At 41.6% G+C, this 14093-nt stretch overlaps 1 protein-coding gene across 1 annotated transcript in view; it reads left to right on the forward strand.

The window, feature by feature from the left end:
* Positions 1 to 1117: 1117 nt before the first annotated feature.
* The window catches only part of COL24A1 (collagen type XXIV alpha 1 chain), a 346898-nt gene continuing 333922 nt past the window's right edge, over positions 1118 to 14093 (forward strand). The window contains exons 1-3 of the mRNA XM_057714246.1: positions 1118 to 1158; positions 1584 to 1714; positions 10987 to 11051. Of these exons, the coding sequence (XP_057570229.1) occupies positions 1659 to 1714; positions 10987 to 11051 (121 nt within the window). The 5' untranslated portion in view covers positions 1118 to 1158; positions 1584 to 1658. The remainder of the gene's footprint in view (positions 1159 to 1583; positions 1715 to 10986; positions 11052 to 14093) is intronic.

Raw genomic sequence — 14093 nt, forward strand, 5'->3', positions numbered from 1 at the left:
CCACACCAATCATTTCCAGTCATTAATATGGTCACCTTCACCTTTATAGTGTGTGTGTAATGTGGGATGCCTTTCAGCCTGTGGAAGGGTCATTAGCTGTGGATGATGCACAGAATAGACAAGGAAAACTTGGAGAAATGATATTCACCGAACAGCAGTCATTCATTAAACAGACATACCTAATAGTATTTTAGGTGCTGAAAATACAGTGATGAGCAAGATAATAGATCCCTGGCCTTCTGGAATTTCCAGTCTTATTAATGAGGAACATAAAATCAGAACTTAAAATTTTTCTTTTGCAAAAATTGAAAGTAGACTTCTCAATATGAAAAGGCTGTGGAGAGAATAGGGACTTCTGTCGAAAAAGAAATTTGTTAACAAAAATTGGAGAGGGTATTGAAGTTGGTAAGGCAGTGGTGTGTTCCTCTGCTTTTGATGCATAGCTGAAGACCATCAGTTCATGCTTTTAAGCGGGAGAAGGGCAGAGACAGAAAAGTGCATTACAGGAGAGAAAAATCAGTGGCAAGTGGTACGGGGGACAGACTGAAAGGAAAGAGTGAAGGGGAGGAAAGGAATTAATGAGAACTTTTGCAGTCAGTGAATAATATGAGTTAGGCCACAAGCGTGGCTGCAAAAGAAAAAAAAAAAAAAAGGGCAAGAGAGTCGGAGGGGAGTGGAAAGACTCCGCTGAGCTAAATGTGGCATCAGAAGGTGTGACGAGCATAGAGAAAAGCGGATGGGAGACACGCAGGAGAGAAAACATCAAATTGGGGACTGCTCCAAAAGGAAACGGTACATGGACGCTTGGAGGAAAGGATACGAGTCACCTACAAGCTTCGTAATGTCGAGGGAGCACAGCGTGGGAAGCGAGAGCGCCGGGGCGGTGCCGGGGCGGCCGCGAGCGCGCCCCAGGGGCAGCGGGCGCAGGGGCTTGCGGACAGGGGCGCCCCAGCCGGGTGCGGGGTGGGGGGAAGGTTGCGGGGCGGAGGGGGAGGTGTGCACTATGGTGATGTCATTGCAAGTCAGGGAGCGGTGAAATTTAACACCGGCCGGATTTGCTTGGCTCCTCTTCTTCCCGGGGAAGCAGCCGGCTGCAGTCCACGCCGAGCGCCTGCAGTTGCCACCGGCCCCCTCGCACGGACTAGATTTCCGAAGTGGGTGTGTGTACTTGTCTGACAAATGTTCCAGCGCGGGCTGCTTCCAAGGACTTCCTCCCCCACTTCATCTCCTTCCTTCCCCCCACCCCTTTCTCCTCCCAGGCCCAAAGCAGAGGACTCCACTGGAGTCACGGAGTCGCCTTTGAACCGCAAGTGAACTCGAGGGCTGCACTCGCGGCCGAGCTCCCGCTGCTGCCGGCGCCCCGCCGCCTGCCAGTGAGGTCTCCCTCCTCGCCCGCCCTCCCAGGGACGCGCTCCCCCCGTCCTGGTCCTTTACGGAGCTAGGGAGCTGGGAAACCCAGCTGTCTACCCTCTGGGTGCTGTTTCTCTCCTCCTTCCCATCTGCCCCCTCCCTTTTCGGTTATTGTTGAGGTTTGGGAGCATCGTTTTCATGTGATTTTTTTTTTTTTCCTTTCTCATGTACAGTACCTGCACCCATAGCAGTTCGGAGTTGGCTTCTGTTTTCCGTTAGCGCTTCGCCGTACGGACAAATGCATACAAATGCATTTAGGAGCCCACAGGACAAGGAGTGGACAGGTCTCCCACACGGCAAAAACGTAAGTAGCCCACCCGCCGGGACAGGGGTTAGACCAACCCCTCTCCCCACCCCCTGGATCCGCTGAGCCGGTTGGAGATCTGTGCCCCAGCTCCTTGGCACTGTTTTGAAGTTGGGAGCCGGCGAAGAGCCGTGGCATCCTCCTCTCGTCTCCTCAATTTGTAAAATACTGTGTTTGAAAGGAAGTCTCTTGCCAGCGGGTCTCTCAGACAGTTTATGCTAAAGAGATCCTGCGGCTCAGGAGGAAAGGCTCACTGGCTCGCGTCCCGACGCCGGCGGCAGCAGCTCCCGCAGCTCCGGAGCTGGACTCGGAAGCCCGCCCGGGCTCCAGCTCCCGTCGCCCTCGCGCCCTCCTTCCCTTCTCCTCCCTCAGGGCCCTGGCTGAGGTCCTGTTTCCCCGCGGTGCCCCTCGGGGCGTCCAGCCTGGGGACTGCTGGGGCGCTAGCGGTCCCCCGGGCTCTGTGCGCGGAGCCTGGACGGTGCCGTACAGGCTTGGGGGCAGGGTTGCTGGATAAGGGGAGAGGATGCCTACAGAAACTCGGGCATCAGGGCGCTCTTGGACTCATGGGACTCAGAGGCAATCTTCTCTAGTCGTTAGAAGGCTAATAAACGTGCTGCCCATCTGGGGCCGAGGCTGCGCCCTGGTCACTGGAGTGTCATTGGGGAAGGGGCTGCACGCGGGGAGAGGGGGCGGGGCTGCTGCTCCCGTGGAGTGTCCTCGCCGGCCCTGACTCGCACCCCACCTCCTCTTTGGACGCTGTACCTGCTCCCATGTCCTCACTGCGAAAAGAGCGTAGATGGGGGCGGGGGGGAGCGGGGGGCGCATGGCCTTGGCTGGCTGCCCTGCTCCCCCTGGAAGAGGTCAGTGGGTTACACAAGTTTGATTCTGGCCCCGGGGGTGGGAGGGACGAAAGCGACTGTGGTCGTTCTCTGCCACTAGGCTGCCCCTCGGGAGAGTAGGCAGGAGGAGGTCAGGGGGCAGAACTGACCCGCGCCAGCTAAGGGCAGGCGGAGGCGGGGTGCGGAGAAAGACTGCCTTGTGGCAGTGTTTGTATGAACATGTGCTTCCCAGCCGCTTGCAGCCGACCCTGGATGGGGCTCGCGTGCTCTCTCCTCCGACTTTTGGAAGCCTGGGCAGGCAGCAGCTTCCCCACTGACAAGGATGCACATCCCCACGCGCCCGCAGCGGAATGAATTAGTGAGTGGGAAAGCTCTTAACCTCAGCAAACGCGTGCGTGCCGCGAGGTGCCCAGGGCCCGGGGAGAGCCAAGACTTCTCCGCCAGGGTCCGAGAAGAGGCCCGACTCTGCCGGCCGCCTGACCCAGAGCGGCTCCGGCGGGTCTCATTAGTTTCCGAGGCAGGTTTCTCACCTCTCGGTGAAAGTCTCTTGAATAGACCCTCCCGGAAAGCGGGGTGGGGAGTGCAGCAGATCCTGAGGGACCTGGCGGTCTAGGGCGGGTGGACCGGTGAGTGAGGCTCGGGTCCCCGCTGCACCAGAGCCACCAGGAGAGGCTGGATGAGGTTCTCCTCCTCCTGTGCAGCCTCCGCAGCCTCCGTCTCCATCCATGTGCCCGTCTTGCTCTCCCTGCCAGCTCCCATCCGAGAGCTTTCCCTGGGCCACTACTTGAGGCCCACGTTGCCCACTAACATTCCCCTTGGTAGCTGTGACCAAGCTCGCAGATGAAAGCAGATCTTCAGCTCCTAGCCCTTGTCTTGTCTGGTTTACACTTCCCTTCCAGACGCTCCCAGAAAAGGCCCTGCATAAATTCTCGGGTAGTTTGGGGTTTGTAAATTGGGTCCAGATGATTGGGGGGAGGGAGGCAGAGAAACCAAACAGAATGGATTACACCGAGGAACTTCTGAGGAATGGGGGGAAAAAATCCTTGTGGAGAGACTTCCTGGTGGGTAGGGGACCCTGTGTGAAGGCCCTGGTCTCTCCTGTCCTCCTAGATGGCCTCCCAGCCAGGGGTCTTGCTGCCCCCAGCGACATCCAGTTTGTTCCATGACAGTTCCCAGTGGGGGTGGGCTGCAGAAAATTAAGGGTAATTCAAGGTTACATCAGATTGCAGCTCCTCACAGTTCCAACCACACACATGCAAAGTGGGGAAAGGTAGTTGCTGATTGAGCTGAGAGAATTGTTTCTTGAAAAAATCCAATTTCCATAAAAAATTCAGAGTTCTTCAGTTTGAAATAAGTGCTACCAACCTCATAGGGAAAGGGACTTAGGAGAAGCGGCTGATTAGCTGATGATAATGTCAGGCCACTGAATTTAACCTTAAAGTGCCTAATGAAATCCCTGAGATTTTTAACTTTCCACCATCCTTTTGTGGTGATGTTTTGTAAGAGCAGGAGCAGTTTTTTTTAAATCACAATTCTGATTAGTCACCTAGAAACATTTACAGTTTTAAAACTAGATCCTTAAAGACATTTTGTTTCAAAGGGCTGCTTTTAGTTGGATTACCTGATGTGGATTTGTGGAATTAATAAAACAAAAATTAAAACCGAGAGTCAGTGTTAGATACATTGATTTAACATATTGTCGAAAAGTCTCCCAGGCAGGCTTTTATAGTCATTAAAGGATTTCTGTAACCAAAGGAGAAACAAAGTTTGGGACATAAAGACCCATTTCCTAGTTAGCATGAAATTCTATTTTTAAAGTTGCTTAGTTATCTTTGCATTCAAATAAATGTTTAAAATAAACTGATGTCTCTGGGAGAGGAATTATAATTTATAGAAAGTAATTTTGAGTGTTATTTATACATTGTGCTTGGTAATCTGTGAAGCTTTAGGAGAATAATAAATTTTATTATGGGAATTTGAATAGCTGTACAAGTTTCCTTGTCATGCTTTGCAACTATGACTTATTTTAGAATTTGTAATTCTGAGTCACAAGTGAAGACGATTTCATTTTCATTCTCATTAAAGGCTAAAATTCTGTCATTCATTCACTCATCATTCATTTACTCATTTATTCAGCAAATGTTTACTGAGCTCCAGCCATGTGTCTAGCATGGTTCTAGGCAGAAGCGATACAATGAGTGAGCAAGACAGAACCACAGTTGCTGCCCTTCCAGTGTGCCCAGTTTAGTGTAGGAAACAGAAAATGAAACAACCAAGTTTAACAAAATGAAATAAGGGTATATACAGAAGAACATCTAAGTCTTGGTATTTGGGGAAGATAGGGAGGGGTAATACTGGAAGGAAAGGCTGACCTAAGGAAATGAAATCTAGACTGAGACCTAAGTGGAAAAGGCATGGAACTTTACAGACAGAGAGAGCAGTAAGAGGCTCAGAGGTGAGATAGCACAGTGCATTTGAGGGCCTGAAAGAAATGAAGTAGGTTGGAACACACATTCTAGGGAAGGAGTGACTGGAACTGGATCTGGAAAGAGAAACAGAGACTAGATCATGAAAAGCCTTTACTTTCTTAGCTAAATAAATGGAGGTTAGGATGACTTCTTGATCTTGGGATCAATGTGCAGGTGGAAAATGTCAGAGAAGTTATATATTTGTTGAAACTTAAGACCACCTGATAGTCTCATTGACTGAAGATTAATACATTCATTCATTTAAAAATCTTTATTTAACAGTAGTGTGTGCCAAAAGCTTTGCTCGGCTGGCAGTAATCAGTTTAACAATCTCTGTGGTATTGCAAGGAGGTACTATTTTAAGTGTATATTTCTTCCCTGCTACTGATTGGACTAGGCATTTTGATCACTTGAAGTCCTCAGGCATTTATCTCCCTTGCATTTCATGAGTTGCCTGTGTGCTTGGAATTTAACCAAAAGTTCTAGTATGTTTCACACTAGATTAGTTATACAAGTACCTATTGAGTTAAATTCATTGTATATGAGTTATTGACAACACTTTACTCCATGAATCATCCAACTTTATCCCTACTGCTGGGATAAGAACTGTTTTTTAGTTATTTTGGGAACAAAGGACAGAAATTTTACTATTTCTGGATCTTAGCAGCTAGTAAAGAGCAGAATCTGTAAAGCTGTCACAACTTAGAGAATTTTTTGGCTTGTAAATGTAGTGTGATGGAGATTGTTGAAATTCTTGATGTATTTTACATGTGTGTTTTTTAGATTAGTTTACTTTTTCCAATTGGTTTAAATGAAAACCACCAATTCGTTAAAAATTTTTTTTTTCTTATTCACAAATTGAACCTGTGTAGGAATGAGCATCAGTAGCTTGAAGACATATATCATAAAACCTGAGAGTCTCATGGGTGCCCTAAACAAAAAGATGCCTGAAATTCCCCTAAAGTAACTTAAACCCTTCAAATAAAGAGAAAGTTGAATAGCTCTAAGAATTATTTAGGGAAGATGCCTGAGATGGATATTAGTTCCTTAAAAATTCTTAGTATGGTCTTTGAATATCTATTTCCTGCTTGATCCCCTCTAGGTCTTCACCCTTCACATGTCTGGTTATGTTTTGACTGTGGCTTATGTCAAATTGAAAATGTGGCTAGCAGACCAGACACACAGAGTATTTCACATTTTGTTAGATATCCTCAGATATTAATATTATGGGTTATATTTTCTGAACACTTATTGAATGTTTCTTACTGTATTGTTAACTTCTTTCAGACCTGGTCTGATTTTGTTACATGTCTGATTATATGTACTTCTGTTACTTTATATTAATGGCACATGGTCCAGACATATAACAAAGTGAACACAAACAGGCATGGTCTGAATACTTGAAAAATAGTTCATATTTAATACACTAACTTGACTTTTTATTAGGGTTAGCTAAATATATAAACAAATTAGCAAACTTGGTAGACTACTGTAGGTTACTTAATTAAAAAAGAATTGGCCAGAACTGTAAGGGGACCTCTCTCCAGTTGTGGTTAAACAACATGCTCTTTATATATAGTGATTTGTAGAACATCTTGCTAAGAACGTAACTTGATCTTTGTTCTCTAATGCCAGTATATTAATAGGATTCCACCATATGCACAGATTTTGGGATTTTAGGTTTGGAGTTTAAAATATAAAATTTATATTATGTCATCACATAATAGATGAGTCAGCTGACTCAAAAACTTGAAATAGCCCACCCAAGGTCACAGAATGAGTTTGAAATAGAACCAAGATTAGTCTTTTGACTCCTAGTCTAGGAGTTATTTTCTTATTAACCATGTTGTTTTCTCTGCAACAACTTCATAGTTTTAATTTTAACTTATTCAAGGACTCCAGAATGTCTAGTAGCATATGCAGAGTACAACCGGAGAGAAGCTCAAAGCACAGCTGCTACCCTTGAGAACTCTGTCATCTGCTAATGTGGAAATGTGTAATTTTTTTCTTTATTAAGCAAATGTATCATAAATGTAATATCATGGGGGAGGGGGCAAAAGAATGAAGTAAGCAATCCCAGCTTAACTAGACATTTCCCAGAAAGCTTGCATTGATTAGACATCCGTTTTATTCAGTGACAGAGCCAGGCTCTTTATCAAGCTGATTGTCAATTAAGCTTGATCTCTTCCCTGTGTTCCCACTTCAGAGATGGGAAAAAACAGTTACAATGAAAAAGAAGAAGCCCTTCCACTTACCCTACCACAGCAGATTCTTAAAAAAATTCTTCTTTCCCTCTTTGGACATCCAACTAAATGTACCCTTATTTTTCTTTACTCTTCCAAAGTGTTAAAAGAATTAGGTTCATAGAGAAGAACTGAATTCCTCAGTCTTTGAGAGATCTTACTATTACTCCGTTCCTGTTTAAAAATATTTATTGTATCAATTTTATGTAAGAGATTATAAAGGTGAAGACCTGTTACTTGCCCAGATATTTACTTACTAATTAATCATAAAAGTTACAGCATATATAGGCTATAATAAAGTTATAAGTAAAGCATCAAGAGTACTGAGGCAAGGAAAATATCCAGTCCTTTTTAGGGATGATGGGAAAATTAATGGAGCAGGTATTCAAATTAGGCTTTTATGATACTGAAGATTCTGACAGGTGGAGACTGAAAGAGCTTTTCAGGCAGTTACAAGGTCTGTTCATGGAATGGAGAATAACATGCTATGGCTGGAGCTTTGGGATGTCAGATGCAATTGGTCCATATTGATAAAAAAAAAAGGAGGTTGGAGCTGAATGATAAGGGCCTTGAACACCTGGTGAGGAACTTGCCTTTTCCTGTTCTTCCTTAGTTGTATGGTCAGGCCATTCAAGATGGCTGTTTTTTTTTTGCTCTCTGTACATGCCCTGCTCGACCAGGCCCTGCTTCACTCACATGACTATCCAGTCTTCTTAATTATAGGACTTAATTAGTAACTGCCTAGTTGCTTGCTCCCTGCCACAGCGGCTGGTTTCCCTGGTAACTGATGAGCCAAGCTGACGTCAGTTCCCCCTATAAATGGTAGCCTCCTCCTCCCTCTGGAAGGTTGCTGCTGTGTCCTGCTTGCTGTGTGCCAGGTATGGTGGGGGCGTTGCTTCAGGACCTTTTGCTTCAGACGTGTAAGATCTCCTATCCAATAAACTGTTGATGTCTCTGTCGCTGTTTTGGGGCTCTTTCTTCAGTTTAGAGGCTGAGCAACTCTAAGGCTCGCAGGCCTGGGGGGTGCAGCCCAACAATTGGCTGTAAGTTTGGGGCAAAATTAGAAGAAGGTAAAGAAAATCTGTTTCATATCATTGATCTCTAGCTCTTTGTTAGTCATCAAATTAGGACATAGGTACACTTACATAAGGTGTGGCTCAACTGACTTGTCATAACCTCCTAAAATCACCTGGCTAAGGGATGATGTTTGATGTGTTCAGGTTTTCCTGCCTCACACCAGGAGTAGACGTGTTAACATGTCTAGAAAGAACTTTGTTTTCCATTTTTCTCCCCTGAGGTCACTGGGGAAGTCTGTGAGTTGGCTGAACTGCCAAGTGAATAGTGCTAGCTGTTGTACTCTTCACTAGTTCGCTTTATTCTGGATGGAACAGTGCCCGTGGGTGGTTTCTAACCTCTCAAGGAGCCGGATTACTTTGGGCAGGTGAGAAGTGCTTCCTTTTATGTTCCATTTTCTATTAAAATATCATAATTCTGATATACTCTCCTTCAGTGACTGGAATCCTGAGTTATTTTCTAGTCTTACTGATGGATAGTCTGCCAGTTGAAAATACAAATTTGAAAGGAAAAGAGCTTCCTTTTACTCAAACTCTTGATCACATCGGGATCCATCCTGGAGAATCCAAGGAAATTCATTCCACACTGTGGTCCTCAACTTTGCACATTAGAATCACCTGGGAAGTGTTTAAGACTCCCTGTATGACAAATTAAAATCAGGATCTCTGAGGGTGGGGGTGGGGAGGGCAGAACCCAAGTGTTAGTAGTTTTTAAAAATCACCAGGTGATTCCACTGTGCAACTGTGGTAAAAAGATGCAAAACAAGTAGGGCTCAGGTCATCTCTTGAGCATCATCTATTCCAGAACAGTGGTCCTCAGGGTGTGATTCCCTAGATCTGCATCATCAGCATTGCCTGAGAACTTGTTATAATGGCAAATTATCAAGCCCCACCTCAGACCTACTGAGTCAGAAATTCTCTGGGTGGAGCCCAGAAATCTTTAACAAGCCTCCAGGTGATTCTGATACATTCTCATGTTTGAAAACCATGATCTAGAGCAGTAGAAAAGGACTTTTTTTTTAAATGGTCAAATAATCTTATTTGTGTTATGGCATAAAATTAGACATATGTGATTTAAGCAAAATATTAGGTCATTTTAAATACAGTGTAACTATCAATAGTAAATATTCTAAATTGTTTTTCCCTCAGAGTTTGGTACATATCCAATCAATATGAGAATCACCTAGTTAAAAACGTATAGGTGCTGTGGATCCACTTCAGGTTTATGAATCATATTCTCTATGGCAGGGCCCAGAATCTGGATTTTTCAAAAAACCTCAGGTGGTTCTTTGGCAAACTAACATTTGAGAACAATCTCATGGATGACACCATATATGGGAGTCTTTTATAGGCCTCATTAAAATATATGGTTCAACTATTTGCTCATATCAGTTGAAATTTCTATAATGATTCAGTTGATTAGTTTGTAGAGTTAATGACAGTTAAATATTCTACAATGTCTTATAAAAGCTGTGCTCTGTACTGAACATGACCATAGAATGTACACTTTTTGCTTACTAAAAAATGCTAATGCTATTTTAATACAAACGATATTTCCATTATAGCAAGAATAGTATAATTTTATGTTGTGTATAAACATAATTATAATAGTATAATTGGCTCACTTTTTTACATTCATATGCTCCTTATTCTTGTTAAAGATAAAAACAGTATTAATGATAAATAGAAAATGTACCAATTACTACCGGCACACTTAATAAAAATAGGAACTTAAAAATGATTTTCAGAGGGCTCTGTGATCACTCCTCACAGAACTGCATTTTCAGAAATGTCATTTGGGGAGTCTGAGTTAGACGAAACAGAATCAGCATCAATATTAGCAAGAAAAACTAGGTAATAAAATAGTTTTCAGCATGTTCCTCAGTACCTTTTGAAACTATCTTTATGATTTTCAGTTGGGAGGTAGATAAAGCCAATTATGAAGACTGATCCACAAAATCTATCAAAAGTTTGGTTAAACTAAAAAATCACAAAGTATTTTTAACTTGGTTAATCAACGTGAATGAACATTTGATTTGTAGTGGTTGAATATTGTGCTCCCAATTACTGCTAATCACAGTGGTCAGTGTTGACATCTCCAGGTCGTTACTATTTTCAGAACCAAAGAATCATGAATCTAGTACAAGTGATTTGAATATGATCTTTAAATAGATTTTATATAAGAACATTTAGACAAATAACTGGTTCCATCAATTTATAATCACTACGATTAAGTGACTGTAAGTTGTAGTATTTTCTGCCAGTCTGTATGACTTTGTATAAAATTGCATGTATACTACTACTAATAATTTCACCTATACTAGTTCACATTTATTGAGTTTTTCCTATGTACCAGGTACTGTTTTGGGTACTTTACATGAAGTTTTTTAATGTTCAAAAAACCTTATGAGATAGATTTAAGAGATGGAGACTGGTGCACACAGTGATAAAAAGTACGCCCAAGACACATAGTAAGTGGCCAAGTTGGAACTTGAATTCAGAGCCCTTGCTTTTAACCAATAAGTATTAAAATTCTGTGTTAATTAAAATCATAGCTTAATTCTTAATCTGGCACTAGAGTTCATTTTGGATTTTATGATTTATAAGTCATAAATGTCCAACTAAGTTTTCCCAATTGTCTGTTTTTAGGAAACTGCTTCTTCATTTTATTGTACTATGTGTGTCAGGGGGTGCTGTTCGTGCACAAGATCAAGGTAAGGATGTTACCTTGTTACTTACTTGCTTATATAGAAAGTTGGCTTCCAGAGAGCAAAAGTACATGACTTTAAAGTCATCATAACCTTAAATTTAACATTAAACAATAACAAATTCTACCCAGTGCAATGAGAATGTAAGGGTGAAGAGACCCGTTTTGGAGGGAAATATGACCTTTAAGAAATTACTCATATCTTCTGTCTGTGAAATTGCTTACATTTTTAAGCAAACTCTGTAAAAGGGAAGTTTTGTATGGTAAAAAGGCTTTGCTTGTGACTTCATTTTAAGTGGGAGTTCTTGGGGGTGGCAAACTGTGACTGAATTACCTCTGCACTTCTTGAAACAACACAAGCATATACCAAATGTTCTGTCTAGATTTACATCATTAAGAAACAATAAAATTTGCATACCAATGGTCTTGGGATTTCATTGAATTCAAGTGGAGAGGTTTAGAAAATACTTCAAGGTTTTGTTTTGTTTTTGTTTGGTAGCTGGTTGCTCTGCTAGTATGGTGATGGTTTCAGGAATCTATGTATACCCTAACTCACTCATTTATTAAACAGCATTTAAATAATATTTTTTATTTGCCACATAATATCCCCGTTGCCAGTGACTGAAATGTGAATAAGGTAATGCCTTTGGCCCCAAAGTGAAAAAACAAGTGACTTTGTCAAAGGGAAAAAAAAAATGCCAAAGTCAAAGAGAAAAACCTTGGAACTCTGCTGGATCTACAGAAAATATCACCATGGTCCTGATTTTTTTTTTTTTCCTCCTCTGCTTTACATCAGCAGGGCTGCCAAATTATTCACTCCACAGTACCAACTTTTCAATTCAAGGACCAATTCAAAGAGTCACTTGTCAATTTGGTCAGTTAATCAAATAATAGTAGAAGACGACAAAGAAAATACATGTAGGTAGACAGAGGGCACAAAGGAAGGGGTGGTACTCTATTTGACTGACCAGACTGAGAAGTGGACATAGATAAGTATTCTGTCAAATAAGACATATATGAATTAAAATGTATCACGGAAGGCATTTTCTAACTGTCTTTTATGGGGAGACCATTAAATTGGATCACATGTAACTTCATGAAATGCTGTTCTTGACCAAGTCATTTCTATTACTTTAGGTTGCTTTAAATAGCCATGAAGAGGAGAGAAACTCTATCAATTTCTTGTTATTATTACTGTTACAGTTTCTGAGAACTTGTTATGTGCCAGTCACTGTGCTAGTAGAGTATACATTTTCTTCATCACTACCCCATTGCAGGGTTTTTATAATTATGCCCATGAATTGCTGAAACCAAGATTAAGAAGAATAACTAAATACTCCAAGGGTTGCAGGCTAATTAATGGAAGAACCAAGATTTGAACTCAGGTATTTGGACTACAAAATCTACAAGTTCTTTGAAATTAAGCCTCTTGGACAATACAGAAGATAAGAAAGAGAAGGAGAATTGCCATTATTAATTAAACATCTCTTTTGCATCTTGTCCTTTGCTGGTATTTTACATGTTATTCTAATCCTCATAATGAACCTGTAGGGTGGGTATTATAGATGAAGAAACTGAGGCTCAAGGAAGGGGCTTGCCCAGGCTTAGCTAACACTTGAATTTGGGTCTGTCAACTCTGACCCAAACAAAGAAACAAAAACAAAACATCTCTTTCCGTTACACATCCCCTTGCTTTACAGTTGCCATCTGTTAGTGTTGAGTTTAATAATTTACAAAATGTGTCATTATCAAAAATTTAAAACCCAGACAAAGAAAGATATAAGGAAAACTGAATATTTGTAAATATATTAAAAAAAAATTCAGAACCAATGAAAGGAGTAAATGAAAAATAATATCTTTCAACTGTAGGATTTCATTTATAGAATACAAAATGTGCTCTTTTATTTCAGGGTGAACATCTTACTTTTCAGACTTCCTGTAACCATAACATTTTATTTTGAGTTCTTAACAAAAAGAAAAATATTTTAAAAGCTTCTTTGACTTTATAAAATTGAATACTGTTGAGTACAAAAATGAAATGAAAATAGAGGTATGTTATCAGAAACTTAGAAGTATTGTTTTCCTAAGATAGTAGTTGTTGTTGAATTGGCATGATACAGTAACATCGAGTCAGGAGGTTAGAAAAAGATTTTCAGAGAAATTCTGGTTTGATAATGATTACAATTATCATTTGCAATGTTAATACTGCTGAATATGTCTACTTGAGCTAGTGGTGATCCCAAATCAGACTTCTCAGAAATATATTTGTTTTTGTGTTGGACTTGGTGACTGACTAGACATAGAAGATGGGTGAGAAGGGAGATACCAAGGATAATTACCAGGTTTCTGGGTTAGATGATTGGATTGATTAATTCATTCAAGCAATACTGTGGCTACTTTGTTTTTAGTCATTTTCCTAGATATTGGAATATTATTGTAAAACAAGATGAAGTTCTACTCTGATGGACTTACATTTCAACTAGAAAGCTAAGTAATAGGCAAGTTTATATATACATACATTTTTTTCCCCTAAATTTTCAGTGTTATGAAGAAATAATAAAGCTCAGTAAGACATTACAGTTAGAAAGTTATTGGGGCAAGAAGGATGACTATTTTATAATTTAAGTAATGTGGCCAGGGAAAGCTTCTCTAAAGAGGTCACATTTGAGCCTAGATCAGAAGGAACTAAGGGTTTAGAGCAGAGATTCCCCAATCCCTGGGCTGCGGACCAGTACTCTAAACTCCCCCCCCCCGCACTCCGCCATCCATGGAAAAATTGTCTTCCAAGAAACCGGTCTCTGGTGCCAAAAAGGTTGGGGACCGCTGGTTTAGAGCATTCTGAGCAAAGAGAAAAATAAATGCAAATACTTGTGAGTTAAAAATGAGTTTAGTGGTTTTAAGGAATAAGAAAAGACCAGTTTGGCTGGAGCAGAGGTGGAATGAAATTAGAGATGAGATTGGTAAGAAGGGAGCTGATGCCATAGGTTCCATGCACCACGTAAAAAATTTAGATCTCGTTTTTAGTGTAATGGGAAGCTATTGAAGAATT

The sequence above is a fragment of the Hippopotamus amphibius genome, chromosome 1 (assembly GCF_030028045.1).
Source record: "Hippopotamus amphibius kiboko isolate mHipAmp2 chromosome 1, mHipAmp2.hap2, whole genome shotgun sequence".
NCBI lineage: Eukaryota > Metazoa > Chordata > Mammalia > Artiodactyla > Hippopotamidae > Hippopotamus > Hippopotamus amphibius.